This window comes from Aythya ferina (assembly GCF_964211825.1).
Source record: "Aythya ferina genome assembly, chromosome: W".
NCBI classification, from domain to species: Eukaryota; Metazoa; Chordata; class Aves; order Anseriformes; family Anatidae; genus Aythya; species Aythya ferina.
The window spans coordinates 15,935,973-15,958,215 of record NC_140313.1 but is presented as its reverse complement, the minus strand read 5'-3'; the positions used below and the strand labels follow the sequence as shown (position 1 = coordinate 15,958,215).

General features: G+C 35.4%; 1 protein-coding gene across 11 annotated transcripts in view; it reads left to right on the top strand.

The window, feature by feature from the left end:
* Positions 1-22,243, top strand: part of LOC311426254 (nipped-B-like protein) — a 186,335-nt gene that overhangs the window by 126,676 nt on the left and 37,416 nt on the right. For all 11 annotated transcript variants that reach the window (XM_084502458.1, XM_084502459.1, XM_084502466.1 and 8 more), the window contains 10 exons: positions 9,905-10,087; positions 12,285-12,482; positions 12,677-12,748; positions 12,836-12,925; positions 13,934-14,037; positions 15,499-15,585; positions 17,238-17,469; positions 18,874-19,025; positions 19,429-19,509; positions 20,521-20,621. In XM_084502458.1, coding sequence (XP_084358584.1) covers positions 9,905-10,087; positions 12,285-12,482; positions 12,677-12,748; positions 12,836-12,925; positions 13,934-14,037; positions 15,499-15,585; positions 17,238-17,469; positions 18,874-19,025; positions 19,429-19,509; positions 20,521-20,621 — 1,300 coding nt within the window. The remainder of the gene's footprint in view (positions 1-9,904; positions 10,088-12,284; positions 12,483-12,676; positions 12,749-12,835; positions 12,926-13,933; positions 14,038-15,498; positions 15,586-17,237; positions 17,470-18,873; positions 19,026-19,428; positions 19,510-20,520; positions 20,622-22,243) is intronic.

The following is a 22,243-nucleotide window of genomic DNA, read 5'->3' as shown; positions in this document are numbered from 1 at the left end:
CAGCTACTTGGTAGAAAATTAACTCTATCCCAGCTGAAACCAGGACGATATCCACCCCTTATTCCATACCATCGATGTCATGCTCAGGTCTTACACTTTCCAATATATTCTCATTAATTGCCACCATTCTTTCCATCCATTGATACACAAACACATATCATCCCCTTAGTCTGTGGGCCAAACCTTTAAAATGTCCATTTAAATGTCCATTTAAAATGTTCATTAAGTTCATTTTAGTCTATGATTTTGGTCATAATGGTCCTTCTGGACAGGAAAGATGGTGAGTGGTGTTTGAGCCATCTCTGGTCACATCACTGCTGCACTTGCCTGGTTCCATCAAGATTAATTCGTCATTAATCTGGGTGACTCTTGCGGTAATACCATTGATAAGGCATATAGCAACCATAGTTGTGATGGTATATCATGCCAATTGACATATAATGCTGTATAATTCATATCATTGGGTATTCTCACCCAACATTAAATCACCTTGAGAGTACACATCAAACTTCGACATCTTTCTGCATTACTCACCAAGTGCACCCAGGTCCTTGAGAAAAAGCAATCCCACGGATGGGTTTACCTTTGCCTGAGGCAGGAATAACTCAGACTGTCTTCCCAAACATGTTTTTATGTGCACTACAGGGACATTATCCCCTTCTACAGTACATAACAGGTTTGAGTGGGCAGGGCTAGCTCAGTTGGTAGATCTCCTAGTGTTGACTAACCAGGTGGCCTTTCCTAAATGTGTATCTCAATGTTTGAATGTCCCAGCACTTATTGGTTTCAGTGTAGTCTTTAACAATCCATTACATCGTTTGATTTTCCCAGAGGCTGTTGCATGATAAGGGATGTGATATACTCACTCAGTGCCATTCTCTTTGTCCCAGGTGTCTATAAGGTTGTTTTGCAAACGAGTCCCATTGTCTGACTCAATTCTTTTTGGGGTGCCATGTCGCCATAGGACTTGCTTTTCAAGGCCCAGGATAGTGTTCCATGTGGTGGCATGGGGCATAGGATATGTTTCCAGCCATCCGGTGGTTGTTTCCACCATTGGAAGTACATGGTGCTTGCCATTGCGAGTTTGAGGGAGTGTGATGTAATCAATCTGCCAGGCCTCTCCATATTTATATTTCAGCCATCGTCCTCCATACCAAAGAGGCTTTGACCGTTTGGCTTGCTTGATTGCAGCACATGTTTCACAGTCATGAATAACCTGTGCAATAGTGTCCATGGTCAGGTCCACCCCTCGATCACGAGCCCATCTGTATGTTGCATCTCTACCTTGATGGCCTGAGGTGTCATGGGCCCATCGGGCTATAAATAATTCACCTTTATGCTGCCAATCCAGGTCCACCTGAGCTACTTCAATCTTAGCAGCCTGATCCACCTGCTGGTTGTTTTGATGTTCTTCAGTAGCCCGATTCTTGGGCACATGAGCATCTACATGGCATACCTTTACAACCAGGTCTCTACCTGGGCAGCAATATCTTGCCACAATGCAGCAGCCCAGATGAGTTTGCCCCTGCGCTGCCAGTTGTTTTGCTTCCATTGCTGTAACCACCCCCACAGGGCATTTGCTACCATCCTTGAATCAGTGTAGAGATAGAGAACTGGCCACTTTTCTTGTTCAGCAATATCTAAAGCCAGCTGAATGGCCTTCACTTCTGCAAATTGGCTTGATTCACTTTCTCCTTCAGCAGTTTCGGCAACCTGTTGTGTAGGACTCCATAGAGCAGCCTTCCACCTCCGATGCTTTCCCACAATACGACAGGACCCTTCAGTGGACAGGGCACATTGTGTCTTATTTTCTGGTAGCTTGTTATACAGTGGGGCCTCTGCAGAACGTGTCACCTCCTTGTCTGGTGATATTCTGAAATCTTTGCCTTCTGGTCAGTCCATGATTACTTCCAAGATTCCTGGGGAACTGGGTTTTCCTATTCAAGCCTGCTGTGTGATCAATCCAACCCACTTGCTCCATGTAGCATCAGTTGCATGATGTGTAGATGGGACCCTCCCTTTGAATATCCAGCCCAGTCGAGGTGCCAAGAGGAGCTGTGCTTCAGTACCAACCACTTCTGAAGCAGCTTGAACCCTTCATACACGGCCAGTACCTCGGATCCTCTGTATCCCTGACTCCAAAACACTAGGGGTTGACCATGAGTCTGCCCTGGTTCTTTCTTCCGGAGGCTCCAGGTGGGGCCATTCTCACAAGCTGTGATGTAGAGCACGTTTTTTACATCTTGTCCTGCTCAAAAGGACCCAAGGGCTACTGCATGAAATATCCCCCGTTTAATTTGTTCAAAGGCTTGTCCTTGCTCGGGGCCCGATTTGAAATTGTTCTTCTTTCAGGTCACTTGGTAGAGTGGGTTTACAGTCAGACTGTAATTTGGAATGTGTATTCTCCAAAACCCCACGATACCTGAGAAAGCTTGTGTTTGTTTTTTTTGCTAGTTGGTGGAGACATAGCTGTTTTTTTGTTGATCACATCCATTGGGATTTGATGATGTCCATCTTGCCATTTTATTCCTAAAAACTGGATCCCTCGTGCAGGTCCTTTGACTTTATTTTGTTTTATGGTAAAACCAGCCTTCAGAAGGATTTGGACTGTTTTCTTCCCTTTCTCAAATACTTCTTCCATTGTATTGCCTTGCATTGGGCGCTAGAAGGACCACTGTGGTTTAAGCTGTTAGGCAGCTAAGCACCACATGGATGGTTGCTCACTCATCCACCCCCAGTGGGATGGGGGAGAAAATTGAAAAGGTAAGTGCCAAGAACTTATGGATTGAGATAAGGACAGTTTAATAAGAAAGGGGGGGGGGGGGGGAAGAAGGAGGAAAGAAAAAAAAAAAAAAAAGGAAAAAAGGCAACAAAGAATAATAAGAACAAAAAAGAATAAACAAAACAAGTGATGCACAATGCAATTGCTCACCATCTGCCTACTGATGCTCAGACAGACCCCAAGCAGAGGCAACCCTCCTGTTCAACTCCCCCAGTTTTATTTTTCAGCATGACATCACATGGCATGGAATATCCCTTTGAGCAGTTTGGTTGAGCTGTCCTGGTTCTGTCCCCTCCCAGCTCCTTGTGCACCCCCACCCTCCTCACTGGCAGGGTGGTATGAGAAACTGAAAAGTCCTTGGCTCTGTGTGAGCACTGCTCTGCAACAATTAAAATGTGTGTTATCAATGTTATTCTTGTCCTAAATTCAAAACAAGGCAACATACCAGCCCCTATGAAGAAAATTAGCTCTATCCCAGCTCTATCCCAGCTGGATCCAGGACAAGGCTGTGTGATGATAAACTTACAAAAAGGTTTTGTCTTTAGGAGACATTCAGACAATTGCTGTCTCTAGGGTCCAGTGTATGTGGAAAGAGGAAAGGAACTGGTAAACAACTGGCTGACTTATTTAAATTAGTAATGTTGAGAGGATAATATGAGATATAGCTTCTTGTTAGGTTTGATTGTTTTTCTCTTTTGCTGAGTTAATGCTTTTTTATATGATTGCTTTTCTTCAATAATTTCTTTTTGATTATAATTTTGGCTTTGTTTTCAAACTGAAGTAGATCATCTCATATTGTGAAATCAGTGTTACTCAGTGGTCAGTGTTCCTTTTATAAATTTTGTCATTTAAAGCATTTAAATTTCTTACATAGTTCTTACATAGTGTTTACAGAGCTGTCATGTCTGAAAATAGACAAAACAATTGGCAGGGGAGAGGATTTGAACTGTATACAGGATTATTTATGAATGCAATTACAGCTATCTCATTATTTATGAATGTGAGATTGAAGTGTTTTATTTCAAAGGTGATTTGATGAGAAATGATATAGAAATCCTCTTTCTGAATATATAATGGTTTATGTGCATGTGTACAGAGTGGTATTGGTATAGTTAATTTATTGGTCTAAATCTGTTCTCTACTAACCTGACTGTTGAGTCTTAAAGACTGAATAATTCAAGATGAGTATTACTTTTTAAAAAAAAAAAATGTGAGCCTCCTTGTTAGATATTTACTTTTTATCCTGAAAATATGAGTATTTCCCTACATTTCTCTTACAAATCAAGTTTCGAATGTTCAGCCAGACAGATTTTGGAGAAGGTGTCTTTTGAACTTCATGTTTTTCATGTGTATTTTTAGTTTTATGTGTTTTGTCCAAGTTTCTGATAACTTATGATATATTATGCTAAATAGGTGAACTCCAGTGTCTGAAAAGATTCATAATTCATCAAGTGATATTTTTATAAGCCAGAGTCTACTCGTCAACAACTGACTGATACAGAAAATATCCATGCGATTTCCAGTGTCCTCACTCCAATTAAAAGAAATACTATTCACTGTTTTACTCTGTGCTATTTTTAGTTATAAACATTTTAATGGACTAGGAAATGTAATTTTCATAAGCATTCTTTATTTAGTTCATCTTATATTTCTTAATAAAGTATAACATCTTTTCTAGTGTTGCCTTTAGCATTACTATTACATTTCTTCTCCCATCTCTCATATTTCATGTAGCTTAGTACATTTTGATTTTTCTTTCCTTCTCTTATCTGCTTGTATTTCTTGCCCTTTGGTTTTCCTGTCATCCATCCATCTTTCAATAAAACGTCTTCTTCTGGCCTTATCACATTCAACATCATTGCTGTGATTTAGCTTAAATCCAATTTAAAATAGGGTTAGTTCAAAACACAATTCCTGCTTCTAGGAATATTTTGTGCTATTATAAAATCATTTTTGATTCTGTGCTGCTTAGCTGTGGGCAGTTATGACCTCTGCTACATCATGGGATTTATTCAGTTGCTGTGTCCAGATTCTTCTTTGACCAACCAACCTGGCTGGGTCTCATTTCTCAAAGCCAGAGCTGAGGACTGGAATATAAACAAGGAGGCTGAACCTCTCATTTTATTAGCCAGAGTCTGGGAACCTTCCCTTTGTGCCAGTACTGGGGTAGATGAGGAAAAATGATTTTGAAATATGTGTTCAAGCAGGTTCTAAGGAATGATACAGGATATGCTTCCTCTTCCTCCTGCCAAATCTATTGCCGCAGAGACTCCTGTGGGCACAGTCCCTTGGGCAGTGGTGCTGAGGGGTTTGAGTCTCCATCCTCTTGAGGGGGTACACATGCAGCTGCACCCATGCATCTTGTTCCTCAAGAGTTATCCCTTCATGAATGTAGTCAAAAGGTGAGGTTAAGGGGCTTGATAGAGGGTTTATATATATTATAGCTGTATACCCTTCCACAAACTTTAAGGTAGAGTGGGAGAGGAGCAATGAAAGCCACAGAAGTAAACGGACTATTACTTGGATTATTTTTGGTCAGTATTTATCTTGGCTGTGTGTTTTTCAGCTAACGATATGGTATTGAGATAAAAGTCGAACTTCTTTCTTATGAGTCTTATGTGTCTTCCCCATGCCTTAAATTCCTCTTTGAGAAAAGAACTGCCATTGCCTTGTGATTCCCCTTCCATTCTTGAAACTTGTCCAGGGCACAGAATTATTTGGAGGAGTATGAAGCCAGTGGACAAGGGACTTGCATCACCAAGGACTCAGTGCACAATATAAACAACATACAGGAGCATTTTAAGGGAAAATGCAGTGGAAAGGGTATTGTTAAATTTGCACACTGAGGTATATTTCAAATTTGGAGTTTGTTTTTTTAAAATGTTTTTGAATCTTGATGGCTGGTTAGTTCATAGGAAATCACACCAAAATGTAAACTGTACATCTGTTTTCTCTAGTTTGGAAAGTAAAAATAAATGATTACTGACAAGGTAACAGTTTATTAGTGTTGGTTTTAATTTAATGGCATGAACAGCCTTTCTGATTCTGAAAAGCTGACCTATGCTAGTTTGAAGTTTTTGTATGGGTGGCACTGATTGTTGTGTCAAAATATAGTTGCTGTCCATATCGAATGGATCCAATAAAAGTCCATAATGTTATTACTTTTTTTCCCCCCTCCTTCCTCTTCAACCTCTCTTGAAGGCAGTCTGGTAATGGATGTATCTATCTGAATCAGGGAGATCTACTTGACTTGCAAATTCAAGGCAAAGTGAGCTTGGATACTTCTAAAGATTTGATTTTAGAAAACATTAGCTAAAGTTAAAGGCCGTTCTACAAACTTGAAACCAAACATCAAGTTATGAACAAAAAGCAGTGCTTTACTTTTGAATCATATCCATGCCTTTCCATTTTTTAAGCCATATGTAAAGAAGGGAAAAATTATATTCACTAAGTATTTGTAGAACTCTTTCTACTATATGTGGAAAACATACGGGGGTGGGGGTGGGGTGTAGAGGGAGGGAGTTATTCCTTTGACCACAACAGTTTTTCAGAAAGCCTAGTTTCTGGGGGCATTCTTATTACATTCTTATTATCTTGTAGACTAACTTTTTGGTAAAGTTACTTTCTCCTTTGCTATTTAAAAAGCCACACAAACTAGAGGCAAATGCAGCTGATTGAAGTGGAAGCAGGAACAGGAGGTACCAAGTATTAGAAAATATATCAAACAAATTGAAAAAGTGTAGGTGATCATACATGTTTTTGTAGATACTTTCATGGGGTTTTATGTTATATATTCTTTTAATAATTTTTGAAAAGGATCTTGTAAACTGAAAAGGCGTGTTTTTTACAGCCTAATGTTTGTTGCTGTGTGACACAATTCTTGTGATAAACTGGATTCTCTTAAGTATTTCTTTACTACTATGAATAAGTACATTTATAATAAAATATGGAGCTGTAAAAGAATGAATTTAGTAAGATGTTTCTAGTGAAGATTGGATGGTCCTTATTCAACATAACATAAATAGTAAAGTAAAATAAATATAAACTCTTGACTCTCCTGCAGTATATAATATCCTTGAATTCAAAAAAGGATGTGCAGTCCTTTTCCACGTATATCAGAATTGTTGATACACACATAGTCATGCATAACTGCATGAGTAAAACTCTTTAGATTTGGTTATTTATAATCTTCAGCACCTAAGGAAACATGTAGCAGTCTTGTTCCAGGGAACATTGTGATAGATACAAAATCTTTAAAGATGGCTTATAGAGAACTTTACAATAATTCAATTTTTTCTCTTTTCTACTATTCCCTTCTCAAATAAAGAATTACTTACATATTTTCTAATAAACAGAATAAAGGGGAAGCTTATACTATCACATGAAATATTTGTAACTGGAGAAAGTGCAGTTCAATCAATTAGTTGAATTTAGCATTGAAAAACGTAAAAACAAAACAAAACAAAAACACAAAAAAAAACCACAAACAAACTTGGGACTTCTGAGAAAGAAATGGTTATTTTTCCAAATATTTAAAGTACTTGCTTTTTTTTTTTTTTGATGTCTAATTAAGCTGGTAGCAATTGACTTATTTTTAAAGATTGAGTATTGTTCTACCCTAGGAACAAAATCAATAAGGAAAGCAAGAATAGATATTCCTAGGAGATAGGAGAGTAGTAGCCTGTGGTTTCTGTTTATCGTTTAGGGTTTTTTGTTTGTTTTTAATGGTTTTCTTAGTTAAAATAAATCACTATTCATCTTTCATAGACATTTTTTTGTGCACAGTGTAAGCAAAATAAAGAACAAATTGTTCTAGTAGTTCCTCAAAGCAATGATCATGACCTTATTCATGAAACATCATGAAACATTCAGACATAGTTTTGAAATTGAGTAGGTGTCTTCAGTCATGGAACTCTTGCCAAGCTGGATATACAATCCATTACTGATTTGTTTCCTTTTCTCATTTCCTCTCCAAGTGATCTAACTAATTATTCTGTTTTTAAATTTACTTTTCATAATAGATTCGGAAAGGCTTAAATATATATTTGTAGAAAATACTCTTGTTGGTGTATGTGCATATGGCTTTTAAACATCTATATGAATCTTACTGCAACTTTTGTTTCTTTACTTATAGCTGGTTTTTGCAGTGTCTTTGGCCAGATTTCCTGTAGGTTTTATGCTCTGTGAGTAGTTGCACTGACTTCAATGAATTTACCCATAGTGCTTAAAATTGAGCATTTGTGTTAGGAGAACCAGGTTCTGAGGCCCTTTGGTGAATGGTCTGTGCCTGTGGAAATTGTCTTAAAATACATAAATACAATTTTCCCTCTTGTCTGGGGCTGGATGTAAGCTAACTCTCCTCAGATGCTGCATATGTATACAAAGGGACATGGACACTTAGTGTGGGGACGCCACTGCTCAAACACATTTGTGCAACCTCCAGATTAGACCTGGCTGACATCCAGTCAGCTGGTAGTACGCACAAACTATTCTGTCTGTGCTGGCATACTTCTTATCTTCAGTCAAGTGCCTAGCAAGCAAGGAATAACCACACTGTGAAATGTTTTGTAGCATTTTTGAAAACAATATTGAGAATTTAGGTACCTTTGACAGGAGGTGAATATCTAAGGATTGCAATTTAAAGCAAATGACCATGGTGTGGGGGAAGCAGGCACAACTTTCCTTGTCTATTCTAAAGATATTTCCCTACCTCGTTTCAAAAATGTTCAAAGTAATCAATATTTTAAATTCAAACTTCTTTTTTTAAAATGCACTTAAGTGAGATGACTTCCTTGAACATACTTGAGAATTATAAAAAAAATAATTTTGATTACTAGTTTCATTGTTTATAGGCAACTTTGGATGTAGAGAGATGTGAAACCAGAAATATATGAAATCTGTTTTTTTGTTTTTGTTTTTGTTTTTTTTTAATGTATTGCTGGAAACTATTTTCTAATATTAAGATTATTCTAATTCCAGCTAAATGTGTTTAAAAATATGGGGGAAGACTAAGACTGGATTAGGAGGTGGGATGTTACTGTAATAATTGAAATAAATTTTAGAAAGTTATGTTACTGATGTAGTGAATGCAATTAAAAAGTAAATCTAGAAAATATATATACATATCAATATACATATTTCATTGATATAGCACAATTGGCAGGTGATTTCTTATGTATCTAAATAATAGAGTATACCTTGGGGAAGGAGAGAGAAGCGCTTGTGACAGAGGTATTTATTTTGTTGGAAAAAGGTTAACAATTCAGTCCACTAGTCTTCAAATCTGTGCAGTAAGGCTCTTTGATAAATAATAAGACATCAAATAACAATAAAATTTCACTGTAAATCTCCTTTGTGCTGACTGCATACGTGTCTAATATCAGTTTCAAAATGTGATGAGAATGGTGCAATGTTGTCTGTTTACTTCAGTGGAAAAGAAACCTGATGTGGTCCAGCTTGCTGTTTTTCTATATTAAACAAAAATCTTTCTTTCAACTTTGTTTTGTAGCAAAATCAAGCAAAAATGTGGGTTGCATTAAAAAAAAAAAAGAAAAAAAAAGCTATTAGTAGGAGGTAAGAAATCACCTGAGACAGAGTTTGGGATGTCAATGATTTGGCTTATATTTAGGGATAAGAACCTGGAGATTCTGCCACAGATTGTCCCTACATATTGGAAAAGAGAAGATTACTGTTTTATTTACACTAAATAATATGATTGAGAATGAATTGAGCTGTAATGAGGCACGCTGAATCATTAATTTATCTATACTTTCAGGAAAACCTGTTAAGTTCAGAGGATGAACAAAAATAAGACTAAATTTTGTGGAAGTAGAGCAGGGATGTTGTTTTACAAATGTAATTCAACAATTTGAATTTGTTTTATTTATATGCCTGACAAAATATTTTGTTGAATGAGATGTTTATGCAATTTATTATGTTAATTTCTAGTTGCGGTGTGAACAATATATACAGCTTTAGAAAGTCCTGTCAAATACATCCAGGTATATCTAACCACGGAATTGTTAGCGAATATACTGTAAGCGGTTCCTGAGAAAGGGTTGAAGTGTTGGGCCCTTTTTTATCTTCAGATTCACATTTACTGTTCTTACTCTCCGTTAATAGGTAGCATAGATCAGTCAGTGTTAAAGGAGTTGCCTCCTGAGCTCCTGGCAGAAATTGAATCCACCATGCCACTTTGTGAACGTGTGAAAATGAACAAGCGCAAACGTAGCACAGTTAATGAGAAACCAAAATATACTGAAATCAGTTCTGATGAAGATAATGACAGTGAAGAAGCTTTTGAATGTAAGTAGTATGTCATTCTGTTTCTACTGCTATTATTTAAGTTGGTTGGGAATGGAGAGGATTGTCACAAATTTCAGAGACATCTTAATCTAGCTTTTAGCCACAGTGGCTATTGAAATTCTTAAATATGAAGTAATGCAAATTAAGAAAATCTTGCACAGTAATTATATGCTTTAAGGTAATCTAGGTTCATTATATACAGTCAAGAGATCTGGCCATCATTCTAAAAAATTCAGTGAAGACATCTGATTTAAAAATGAATTAGAATATTTCTTAAAGGAAACTGTAGAACTGAATTAAAATGAGACAAAATGATCAAGAGAATGGAATTTTTTACACCGAATAGATTTTATTGTTTCAAATATCAATTTCAGAATTTGCTGTCTAAAATTAAACTTTAAAAAATATGAAGGAGTGGTTGTTATAGAACATAAGTTTCTTTGAGCATCTCATTCCATTAAATGATGAGAAATTAAAATTATGTATAAACTTAATATTTTTGAAATGTTATTAAAGCTTACATTTTTTTATTCAGTTGCTCTACAAAGTTTACTTAGAAGTAGATAAAATGTCTAAATGGTAATAGCTGTTCCCATGTTCATATTTTTTGCCTTGCAGAGCCAACACAACTGTAATACATTCTCTTTTATCATGCAGCATTGATAAAATGGTCAATTTAAATTTCTGCTGGAAAGTGATATTGGAAGTTACTTTTCTTATAGAGACAAAGCTGGGGCCAGAATTCTTCTTAGAGAATTTAAATTGCTATTGATGATCTATAAACTGTGGAGCCCTCCATTTCTTCAGTTGCAGTTAACTGTCAACCATTTCAGAACTGAAACTGTTTAGTAGCTCAGGCATCAGGAACATGACTGTACTGCCTCCAGAAGCAAGTCTGATTCAGAAGCAGTACAGCTCAAAGCCTGAGCTAAGTTACAACTTTAAAGTCTTGAACCACTTATTTGCAGAAATTTAATATTGTTTTCAGAAGTGGAAGCCCTCTAGTGTGCAGTGCAGAGTATCACCTCAGGTTCAATTTTTTTTTTAATTTGTACTTAGCATGGGCTGTCCATTGTCTATATTCTGGTATGTATATCTTTCCTATGTTTCTCAATAAACTGGGGTTGTGAAAATTCCGTGTCAGTTCTGTTTCAGTTCTGTATAAATGCTTGGAGCCATTTTGCTCAGAAACAACCCTGCACACAGTCATACCTCCCTAAACTTCAGGAGAGTTTGGTAGAAACACATACAGATGTAAGGGCTGTTATATACCTGTTCACAAGAATAATATACTCTGCTAGTCTAGAATGTAATGTTTTGGAGACATTTTGATCTTCACATCACAGTCTATATTAGACATCTCTTTGCTAGCCCAGTTATCCTGTTACATTAAATAGTAGAGACTACGTCCTCATCCATATCCTTTTCCTATTACTTCTTAGCACCCTCTCCCCTTAAAGATGCATGAGACTATCTTTGAAAATAACAGAGAACTCTCAGTTCCCCTCCCCTGATATCTTATTTCCACTAAATCTCTGTTTCTATAGAGAACATTTATCCCAATTTCTTCAACATTGATTTCTGCTGTGCCTTTTGGTCCTGACTGAAAACTGGTTATAATAACTTTCAGTGATATATACATACTGGAATTGTGACTGCAGCTTTCTCCTTTACACTGAATTAACTGCAATATATATTTCAAGACAATTTTTTGGGTGTCTTCGCAAAACAGAATAGAATAGAAGCAGCTAGATTGCTAAGCAGAAAATAGAAGCAGCTAGATTGCTAAGTCTCATTGAAACTTCCTGTGTCAGATAGGCAAAGCAAACACTGAATTGTAACATGGATGTCTATTAATAGACCCAATTACATAACTGAAGAAATTATCTTAATGTTCTCTTATGAAAGGATGAAAATTATTTTATTTTGTTCTACTCTCCTTTGTTTAAAAGGACAAGTGCCCTTTAAACTCATGTTTTAAGTGTTTGCTGTTGTCTTTGGCAATTTCAGGCATGGTTTTCATGTAATTCAAATTGAATTGTTAAAATAATGCCATAACAGAACTTTATATAATGGTTTTAGTGTTCACTTGTTTTATGGAACATTTATATGCTAATGTTTAACTTGTAAATGTATACTTTTGAGCTATGGAAAATAGAATTTTTATACTTATAATGAAAATTCATTTAATTTCTAGCTTCTCGAAAAAGACATAAAAAGGATAGAGATGAAGCTTGGGAATATGAAGAACATGACAGAAGAAGTTCTGGTGACCACAGGAGAAGTGGTCATTATCATGAAGGAAGGAGGAATTCTGGTAGTGGCCGTTACCGTAATCGTAGTCCTGATGACTCTGATATGGATGATTATTCTCCTCTTCCTAGTCTCAGTGAGGGTAACTGATCATTATCCTTTAAAAATACACTAGTATTATGAAAAAAATATGTTTTTTTTTTTAATAATTTGAACATTTTAAAATGCTTTAAAAAGCATCTTTATATGCAGTATTTAATATGAGCATGAGAAATGTAAATAATCTTTTATTTCAGTTCCAGAAAGTATTTGTTTCACTCTTTATTCTCTAATTAGTGGCTAGAAAAATGAAGAAAAAAGAAAAACAAAAGAAAAGGAAAGCTTATGAACCTAAACTAACACCTGAAGGTAACTTTAGAAGACTTATTTTCTTCAGTTTGGATTTTATGTATTTTATATAAAAATAATTATATATACTTTTTTTTTCCCCACCAGAAATGATGGATTCCTCAACTTTTAAAAGGTTTACTGCTTCAATGGAAAATATTTTGGAAAATCTGGAAGACATGGATTTTACAGCTTTTGGTAATATGTCAGAAATTTTTGAAATGCTTCCCCTAATTAGAAATACAAGAAACACTAAAAAAATTGCATCTCAGTATTTTCAGACTTCCTTCTTTTCGATTTAATTGCCTGTGATACATGCTAGGGAATGTTGTGTTTATATGGCTTCCACCTTAAGTAGGAGGAGCCTTTACCTTTACAATATCATTTGCTACAAGAGGAAGATGATCTTCCTTCCTTCTTCCTGCAAAATCCAAAAGGGTCATAAATCATAATGAGAGAAATAATAGTCTACTAGAGTGCATCTGCTGTGGCCTTGCCACAGTGCTTGTACACTTATGGCTGAGACACTGAATCTATGTGTACTCCTTATCCCTTTCACTGGAAAATTGGCCAGCTTAGTGTCAGTGTCCAGTGAAGCAGTTTCGGTTGACCAAGATGACTATCAATTGAAATGGATAATGGAGCATTTGTATAATTTCTTTCCTACCATCTTTGTCACAGTATTAGAACAAGGGGAGGAACCTAATAAACAAATGACTAGTTTTTAAAGTAATCATGTCTACACCCTTGGATTTAAAAGTGAAACATATTACAAACCAATGATTTCAGTGTCTTCTAATGTCATGTGTTTTTTTTGTAAGGGCAATTGTGAGTAGAACACAGTGTATCCCAAGATATATGTGTTTTTAATCTATTATTGTGACCAAGATTTGAATTTCAGAATTAGAACTACAATCATTTAAGATTTGTTTTACTGAAATGAGGGTGGTACTTAATGCAAGAGCTGCAATAAATGGGTTTTGATGTTAGGCTGTTGAATGATATTTCAGAGCACATGATCAGTCATATTGAACAAGTATAGTCATTTTAACAACCAAAAGTCATGGCCGTCAGTCTTCATTAGACGTAAAATCAGTACTTTAACAAGTTTTCTTGTGTTTGCTTTTTCATCTTAGCTGTAAATAGTGGTTTTTTTGAAGTCTTATTAGAAATGTGATTTATTTTTTTTTATTTCATTTTTTTAAGGCGATGATGATGAGATTCCACAGGAATTGCTACTGGGAAAACATCAGCTTAGCGAGTTGGGTAGTGAATCTGCAAAAATCAAGGCAATGGGCATTATGGACAAGGTACATCTTCATAGTCTTTGCCTCTTTTGAACATTTAATTTTGTTAAATATACAAAAAGCACATATCTAGTGTAATAACATTCAGTGTCAGCAGTGACTGAGAGCACAATGCACAATGTACCAATATGTAACACAAATGTCTGAGCAGTAAAATCTAAAATTATTAATCTATTTTCACAAAAGCTCATCAATCTATAGTCTTTGTTCGTTATAGCTAGTGTTAAGCAACCACAGTAAAACAGACCTTACCAGAAAAGTCAAAAAATCCACCCTTTCTAATATAATCCGTCAGTGCATTGTAAATATATGATGTTCATCTAGCATCATACCGAATTGCCTATTTGTACCCTCTCTCCAGAAAACCCTTTCAAACTTAAAAGATTTAATGACCCAAGTAATAAGATTCATGTTCTGTAGACTACATGTTGTGGTTTCTTTGTCATGCTCTTCCTGACTTTGGTTCAAGGGAATTTTCTGTGCTGGTGCAAACTGTTGGTATCACACCTCTAGAAACAATGTTCTTGCTTTCCTTATCTTCCTAGAACTCTTGGCTTAGGGCAGTCTTATGTTACACTCTTAACTCTGCCTGCTCTTGACCACTTACTATGTTTATGAAGTGTCTGTGAAGCTACTTATTATACAAGTCACTCCAAAGGATATTCTTTAACCCAAGATTTAGGTATTCTTCCTGGCCTTTTCTTCAGTCCTCCCTACCTTCATTTGTAGGATATTTTCAACCTGAGTATTTTGCTGTCTTGATCCTTCTTGATAGTTCTCACCCTTAACCTTTATTCCCTAAGTTTTGTACATACACGTGTACATAAAGTCAGAAATGTGTTGCTTCTAAAGGTGAGCACCACTATTATCTGTATGAGTGAAACTGGTTCTTCTGGAGTTCAGCATATTCTACAGATTATTTGATTGTAATTCTGTAGAACATCAGTAAGTGAGTTTGAGTTACTTTTTTTCCAACATGCTAGTTTTTCAAAGTCAACATGATTACTAAGAATACATTTCCTCTGTATTAGCACTCAAATATCAATTAATTTTATTTCTGTTTGTCCATAAGTTTTGGATTTTCTTCTAAGTTCTATATGGTCAGCTAGAATTAGTGATTCATACTTGGTTTTGGTAAATTTCAATTTCTAGAATCAAGAGTGTATAACTATACATTATTTACAGATATGCAGTTTTAAACCTATTCCTATGGATTTGGTTGAAAAATGCAGTTTCATTGCAATCTTAGAACATATTTCACTAGTTTAGTTATTATCAGCATTCTCAGTCGTGCTGTGCCAGAAACTGACAAGTCAAAATCTGATCCTTATCTCAAAAGCGCTTACGATTTAAGTTTAATGCTGGAATTACACAACATTTTCTATCCTTCATCCATAGACATCTTTTCAGCAATTTGGAAGCCTTTGTGTGTCTACAGTTGCTTGATTTGTTTTCTTGTTTTAGCTTTCAACAGATAAAACGGTAAAGGTCCTGAATATTTTGGAGAAGAATATCCAAGATGGATCAAAGATTTCTACATTACTTAACCATGTGAGTTTCAAATTAGATCATTTCATACCACTGTTCAGCATAGGATTTTCTTCACTTGAGTCCCATTTAGTGATAATTTCAAATACTGTGCATGTGTGTGAAAGGAATTTCTGATTTTATATGTATATGATTAACAGATTGTCAAATTTTAAGATTAGAAGTAAAATTCAATTGATTATATTAATTCAGTACTAAACATTTTACTGTAGTATTGTTAACAAACAGATGTATTGGGAGTAATAAAGTTGTCTCTTGACTTAATTTTAAATATTATTGTTTCATCCTTAAATATTTGTGGTAACTGGTATAACTTGCACCAGTGGAAATTTCTTTGCTAGTTTTCCATAAAACTTCCCTTACACAGTGGAAGAAAGTACAGCTTTCATGCAGAGCATATTCCTCCCCTGAGCATTAAGAACTGAGGAGGCATTTTAAATCATAGAATATCCTGAGTTGGAATGATCATCAAGTCCAACTTCTAACTCCACACAGGACTACCTAAAAAATAAGTTTTCACTATACAGTTCTGAATGACTTCAGCAATATGAAAAATAAGTGAAAAGGTGATGGTTTTCCTGCTCTGTTGCAATATGGTTGAGCCTTTTTGCCAGTGCTTTTAAAGTGATATTTTTCTTTTAGCTTTCTGTAGTAAAACACAAGTTTACTAAGCACTTATTGAAATTTTCCCATGATTGCAATTCAGAGACAAAGCTTCAATTAAAAAAAGAAGCAATCTTTAGCCAAACAAGTTTTAGATTTTTCTTAAAACCCATTAAATATAATTTAGATCATTATGGCAAAGAAACCTTCTGTTAAGGAGTAAATTTATACTATTTTTACAGTGCAGTGAAGATAACCTACCTCCATGTCAGGGTATTATTCAAAGGCAAAATGCACTTGCAGATTCTTTTTATTCCCAAGATTAATGAGCAAGAAAATAGAAAGGTTTTAAAACTAATTGTTTGTATTTTTAAAGCCTCCTTTGTGCAAGATACAAATAACTTAAATTTCTTGCATGGAATAGTTTTGCAGGGATCTCTTGATTTGCAGGTGTCTGTTGATTATTTTTTTTTAATATATATTTTACCATATATGTAATGCACTGCAATACTTTTTTAGATTCAAGGGAAAAAAGTTGATAAGGTTAGAAATTAGTGTTTTACCAACCCCTTATTTTTTTACAAGGAAAGCCAACAGCATACTCATAATTAGCCTCTTGTTTGTTTGTTTTTATAACTTGTACAAACACAGAAATACAGGAATTATGTACCCAGTGCTAAAACTTAAATGGTCATATTTGATAAGACATAGTTTAAACCCATAGGTAATAGATGAGTCAGTCTGTGGAGAAAGTAGTCTTCTCATTAATTTCATGTGATTTATAACAGTCTTATTTTGTGAGAATTCTCTCTAGTGGTGAAAATTAGACTTGTCAAAGCAGCAAACAGCATACATACAGCACTAAGGAAAATGTTAGAGGAAAATGTTAATGTTCAGATTTTGCCTAAGGTACATCAGTCTTAAGTAGAGAATGTTGCAATCTTCATAGTGCTTACCATTGATATATATTAAAATGTTACTGTTATATCGTACTTGGTAAGGATAAAAATTTGACTCTGTTCACACTACCCTGCTTTTCTTTCCTGTTACAGAACAATGACACTGAAGATGAGGAGAGATTATGGAGAGATCTTATTATGGAGAGAGTGACAAAATCTGCTGATGCTTGTCTTACTGCTATCAATATTATGACATCGCCAAATATGCCTAAAGCCGTATATATTGAGGATGTAATAGAAAGAGTTATTCAATACACAAAATTTCATTTGCAGAACACTCTCTATCCTCAATATGACCCTGTATATAGAGTGGATCCTCATGGTGGTTAGTATGCTCAGAGATTTTGAAAAATCTTTTCACATTATATTTATCATAGAATGGCTTGGTTTGGAAGGGGCCTTTAAGATCATCTAATTCCAACCCCCCTGCCATGGGCAGGGATACCTTCCACTAGACCAGGATGCTCAAAGCCCCATCCAGCCTGGCCTTGAACACTTCTAGGGATGGGGCATCCACAGCTTCTCTGGGCAACCTCTTCCAGTGCCTCACCACCCTCTGAGTAAACAATTTCTTCCTTATATCTAATCTAAGTCTACCCTCTTTTAGTTTAAAACCATTACTCCTTGTCCTATCACTGCACTGCCTGATAAAGAGTCCCTCCCCAGCTTTCCTGTAGCCCCTCTTTAGGTACTGGAAGGCTGCTATAAGGTCTCCCCAGAACCTTCTCTTCTCCAGGCTGAATAACCCCAACTCTCTCAGCCTGTCTTCATAGGAGAGGTGTTCCAGCCCCTTGATCATCTTTGTGGCCCTTCTCTGGATTCGTTCTAATTCATCCATGTCCCTCTTGTGCTGGGGGCCCCAGAGCTGAACACAGTACTCCAATTGGGGTCTCAAATGAGCAGAGTAGAGGAGGAGAATCACCTCCCTCAATCTGCTGGCCACACTTCTTTTGATGCAGCTCAAGATACGGTTGGCTTTCTGGGCTGCAAGCACACATTGCTGGCTCATGTTGAGCATCTCATCAACGAACACCCTCAGGTCCTTCTCATCAGGGCTGATCTCAATTATGTTTTCCTTTTTTTTTAATCTATTGTATGATGATACAAGTTATATGACTTCCCTGAATATTTTTATATGCAACTCTTATACTGATAGTTCTCTAATAACTCATACAACATCTGAGTTAATGTTTTCTGTTATTTTGAGGATGTTGAAATGTAGAGAAAAATAACAATTACTTAAGTGCATCCCCTAAATAACTTAGTCGTACTAATATTTAGGTTTACTGCAATAACTATAGTGCCATTTAGACCAAACTATTTAGAAACGTGTCTGAAGTTTGCCTTGTGCATATAGTTATTATATGTATGAATAAGTCACTTTATAGTCATAATCTCTGTTTATATAATGATTTATTTCAATGAAAATTATTTTGCGTTTAGCATTTTGTTGTCTTTTATATATATATAATCAGATGTGGGTATCCAACTTCAAGAACTGTTTTAAAAATTTTGGATATAGAATTCAGAACAATTATGAAAAATTAATGTCATATGAAATTCTTGCTTTCCAGCTGTTGCTACTTTTTTTTCCTGTAAACAGTTGTATTCACAATGCTGTCATTGTGTAATTGTTTGGGGGACATTTTTTGAGAAAACGATCATCTTTCTAGTATTTGATGCAACTGAAACATTGAAAAAATTAATGAAAATAATTTTGATTTTCTAGGTGGTATTTTAAGTTCAAAAGCAAAACGCGCTAAGTGTTCCACCCACAAGCAAAGAGTTATAGTGATGTTGTATAACAAAGTTTGTGACATTGTCAGCAGTTTGTCAGAGTTGCTAGAGATACAGCTTCTTACTGATACAACTATTCTTCAGGTAAGTTTTATCAGAAGAATTTCTGTCTGAGAATGTTGTGGGGTTTTTGTTTTATTTTTTATTTTTTCCCAGAGGGACTGTAAAGTGCGATTATGTAAATGACATGAAATATAAAATCGGTACAAACTTTTTAAATGGTTAACATTAGACTGACTAGTCTGTTGTGTAGTATGTTATCTTCCTTTTCTCTTCTGCAGGAAAAGAACATTTCATGTTTAAATATTTAATGGTTTTTATTGTACACCTAAGATAAAGTTTAACCTAATTGTATTAAATTTGCAAATAATATGAAGTAATGTGTTGTTGAATACCTTATCTACTGAATGAATAATCTGCTTGTAAAATTGCATGAATATCAGTTTGCCTGTCAAATATACTTAGAATACTTTCTGCCCATTCATAGGTATCATCTATGGGAATAACACCTTTCTTTGTAGAAAATGTCAGTGAGCTACAGTTATGTGCCATCAAATTAGTGACTGCAGTAAGTAATTTTTAATTTGTGATTTCATGGTCCTGTACATCCGAAAGTTATTAGGACATTTACGTAGGCTGTATTTTTGCTGGTAGACAATTAGAGTTCAAGGTTTTGCAGTTCGGTATCATAATCTAGGAACGGTATTAAATCTGAGTTGCTCCTATTTACAGAGGAGGTTTCTTCTTCTATAGGAAGCCTACTTAAGCAAGGAACTTAATTATGGTTATGTGGTTTAAAGTATAAACACAAACCCCTTTCTCTTACCTGTCCTTTCTTGTGTAAGAAATCTTAGTGATATGATTTTCTACATTTCCTTTGTTAAGATTTGAATTTATGCAATGGAATAAGCTATACAACAGCAGGATACTTTTATAATAGAATAAATTATTTTCCTTGGAAGAGGTAGGTATATGAAAAATCCATTAACAAAAATATTAATAATATAAAATATAATAAAAATAACAAAATATAAAATATTAAAATACATTATTATATTTTTATTATATATTATTATAATATTAAAATATTATTTCAGGAAAAATATATATGTGCTTGTTCAAGTGGAAGTTTTCCATCTTTGTAAGGATGATATGCTCCAGTATTTATAAAAGGAATTCTGCCTAAACAAATAGAAGCAAAGTCTACAACCATGACCCCATAAATTGAAAGAATATTTCATGTCAGGCAAATATTAAAGACTAAGATATAAAGTAACTATTTGACTTTCTTATATGGCATATTTCTACCATTGACAGAAATCTTTAAAATATATGGTATTTTTAAGAGCTATCGCACATTTATGTTGTTAGAAGATTTTAAAAACCTTTGTGGTTTTTTTTATATATTTTATAAATAAATGCTTTCTTTGAAAAAACAAAGTAATACATTAAAAACAAGGTGTGCATTAAGTGTCATGTGAAGTCTATGTTACTATATATAACTTTTAACAATAAATTTAACAAACAGTATCTAATGTAACAATAAATAACTTTTAACAATCCTGTGACTGTTAAATAGGTGTTCTCCAGGTATGAAAAACATAGACAGCTGATACTGGAAGAAATTTTCACTTCCCTTGCAAGACTACCAACTAGCAAGAGGAGTTTGAGAAACTTCAGGTAATTTCTGACATAGATTGCTAATTTGTAGATAGAAGCACTTACAGTTTTGTACGTGTGGGATTTTAGGTTTCAGCATTAACATTTCTTAAAAAATCTGCAACTTTACAAGCTGGTTGATATTTCAAAATCTCTATAGTGAGAGTAGAGTTTCCTGACAAATGTATCTTGTAATAGTCACTGTTCTTATGCCATCATATTTATGTTTGGTTACTAAAATAATTGAAATATCTTGTTAGTCTTCTCACTAAGGATGTAAACAAGTGTAATGTTAGTGTGCATTCAAAGGGGTTTCTGTTGCAAAATTCTTTCATTCTGTTTATATGGAGCTATTGAATTCATTGCTAAAACTTAATAGGAGAATTCTGGGTGAATTTCTTTGAGGACATACTCAGAGCACTCTTTTCAGGAATACAAATTAATATTCCTTTGAATGAGTTTCATTTAGGAACTGCTCAGTTTACTTTAACTGTGTTTTAAGTGCTTCAGCTGGACTTCAGTGCATCTTCTAAATAATAGATTCAGGTCCAATCTGGGAGAGAATCTGACCTGAACTGAAATTCAGTTAAAATTGGGGTTGGAAGCTTTAAATGATTCTAAAACATTTGTTGTTGTTGGCATCGCTTTAGTGCCTTGCTTGCATATAGCTTTTCCCTGGAGACAGACAAATGCCAATGAAATAGGTTAGTTGATCTAGGGTGGATAAACAGGAAAATATTCAGTAAAATAAATGCACTGGGACTTTTAAGTAGAATTCAGTGACCCTAACGTGTAACGAGTGTTTATGCCTAATATTTCGTCACATTTTGATTACAATCATCGGACATCGAGCAAATAGGAATGTGGTAAGCATAGTACCATAACTGGTAGATACCCTCTTTGAATTAGGATTTTTGCCAGAAGGAAGTCACCATCTCGATCCCACAGTGACTACACTATTCATCTATAGAATTCTAGTTCTGGTCTGTTAAAGGGCATTTCCTATCTGCGGCTACTATCATGAAGGGGAAAGCTTTTTAAAAAAATTGATATGAAAAGATTTTCTGTAGATTCTTAACTACTGAGCTTCACAGATATTCTGATAGTCATCTGTGGGCTATTTCAGTCATTTCTCCTACCTAAGAATAATACTTAATATTTTCGTTAGAACCAATCTTTCACTTCATAAGAGAGAAACAAATGAATAAATCACAGAATCACAGAATTGAAGGGATTGGAAGGGACCTCGAAAGATCATCGGATCCAACCCCCCTGCCAAAGCAGGTTCCTTAGAGCAGGCTGCCCAAATAGGCATGCAGACGGGCCTTAAATATCTCCAGAGAAGGAGACTCCACAACCTCCCTGGGCAGCCTGTTCCAATGCTCCGTCACCCTCACTGTGAAGAAGTCCTTTCACATGTTGGTGTGGAACTTCCTGTGCTCTATCTTGTGGCCATTACTCCTTGTCCTGTCCCCGCAAACCACTGAAAAGAGGTTGGCCAAATCCCTCTGCCTCCCACACCTCAGATACACACTGATGAGATCCCCTCTCAGTCTTCTCTTCTCCAGGCTGAACAGACCCAGGTCTCTCAGCCTTTCCTCATAAGGAAGATGCTCCAGGCCCCGTATCATCTCTGTGGCCCT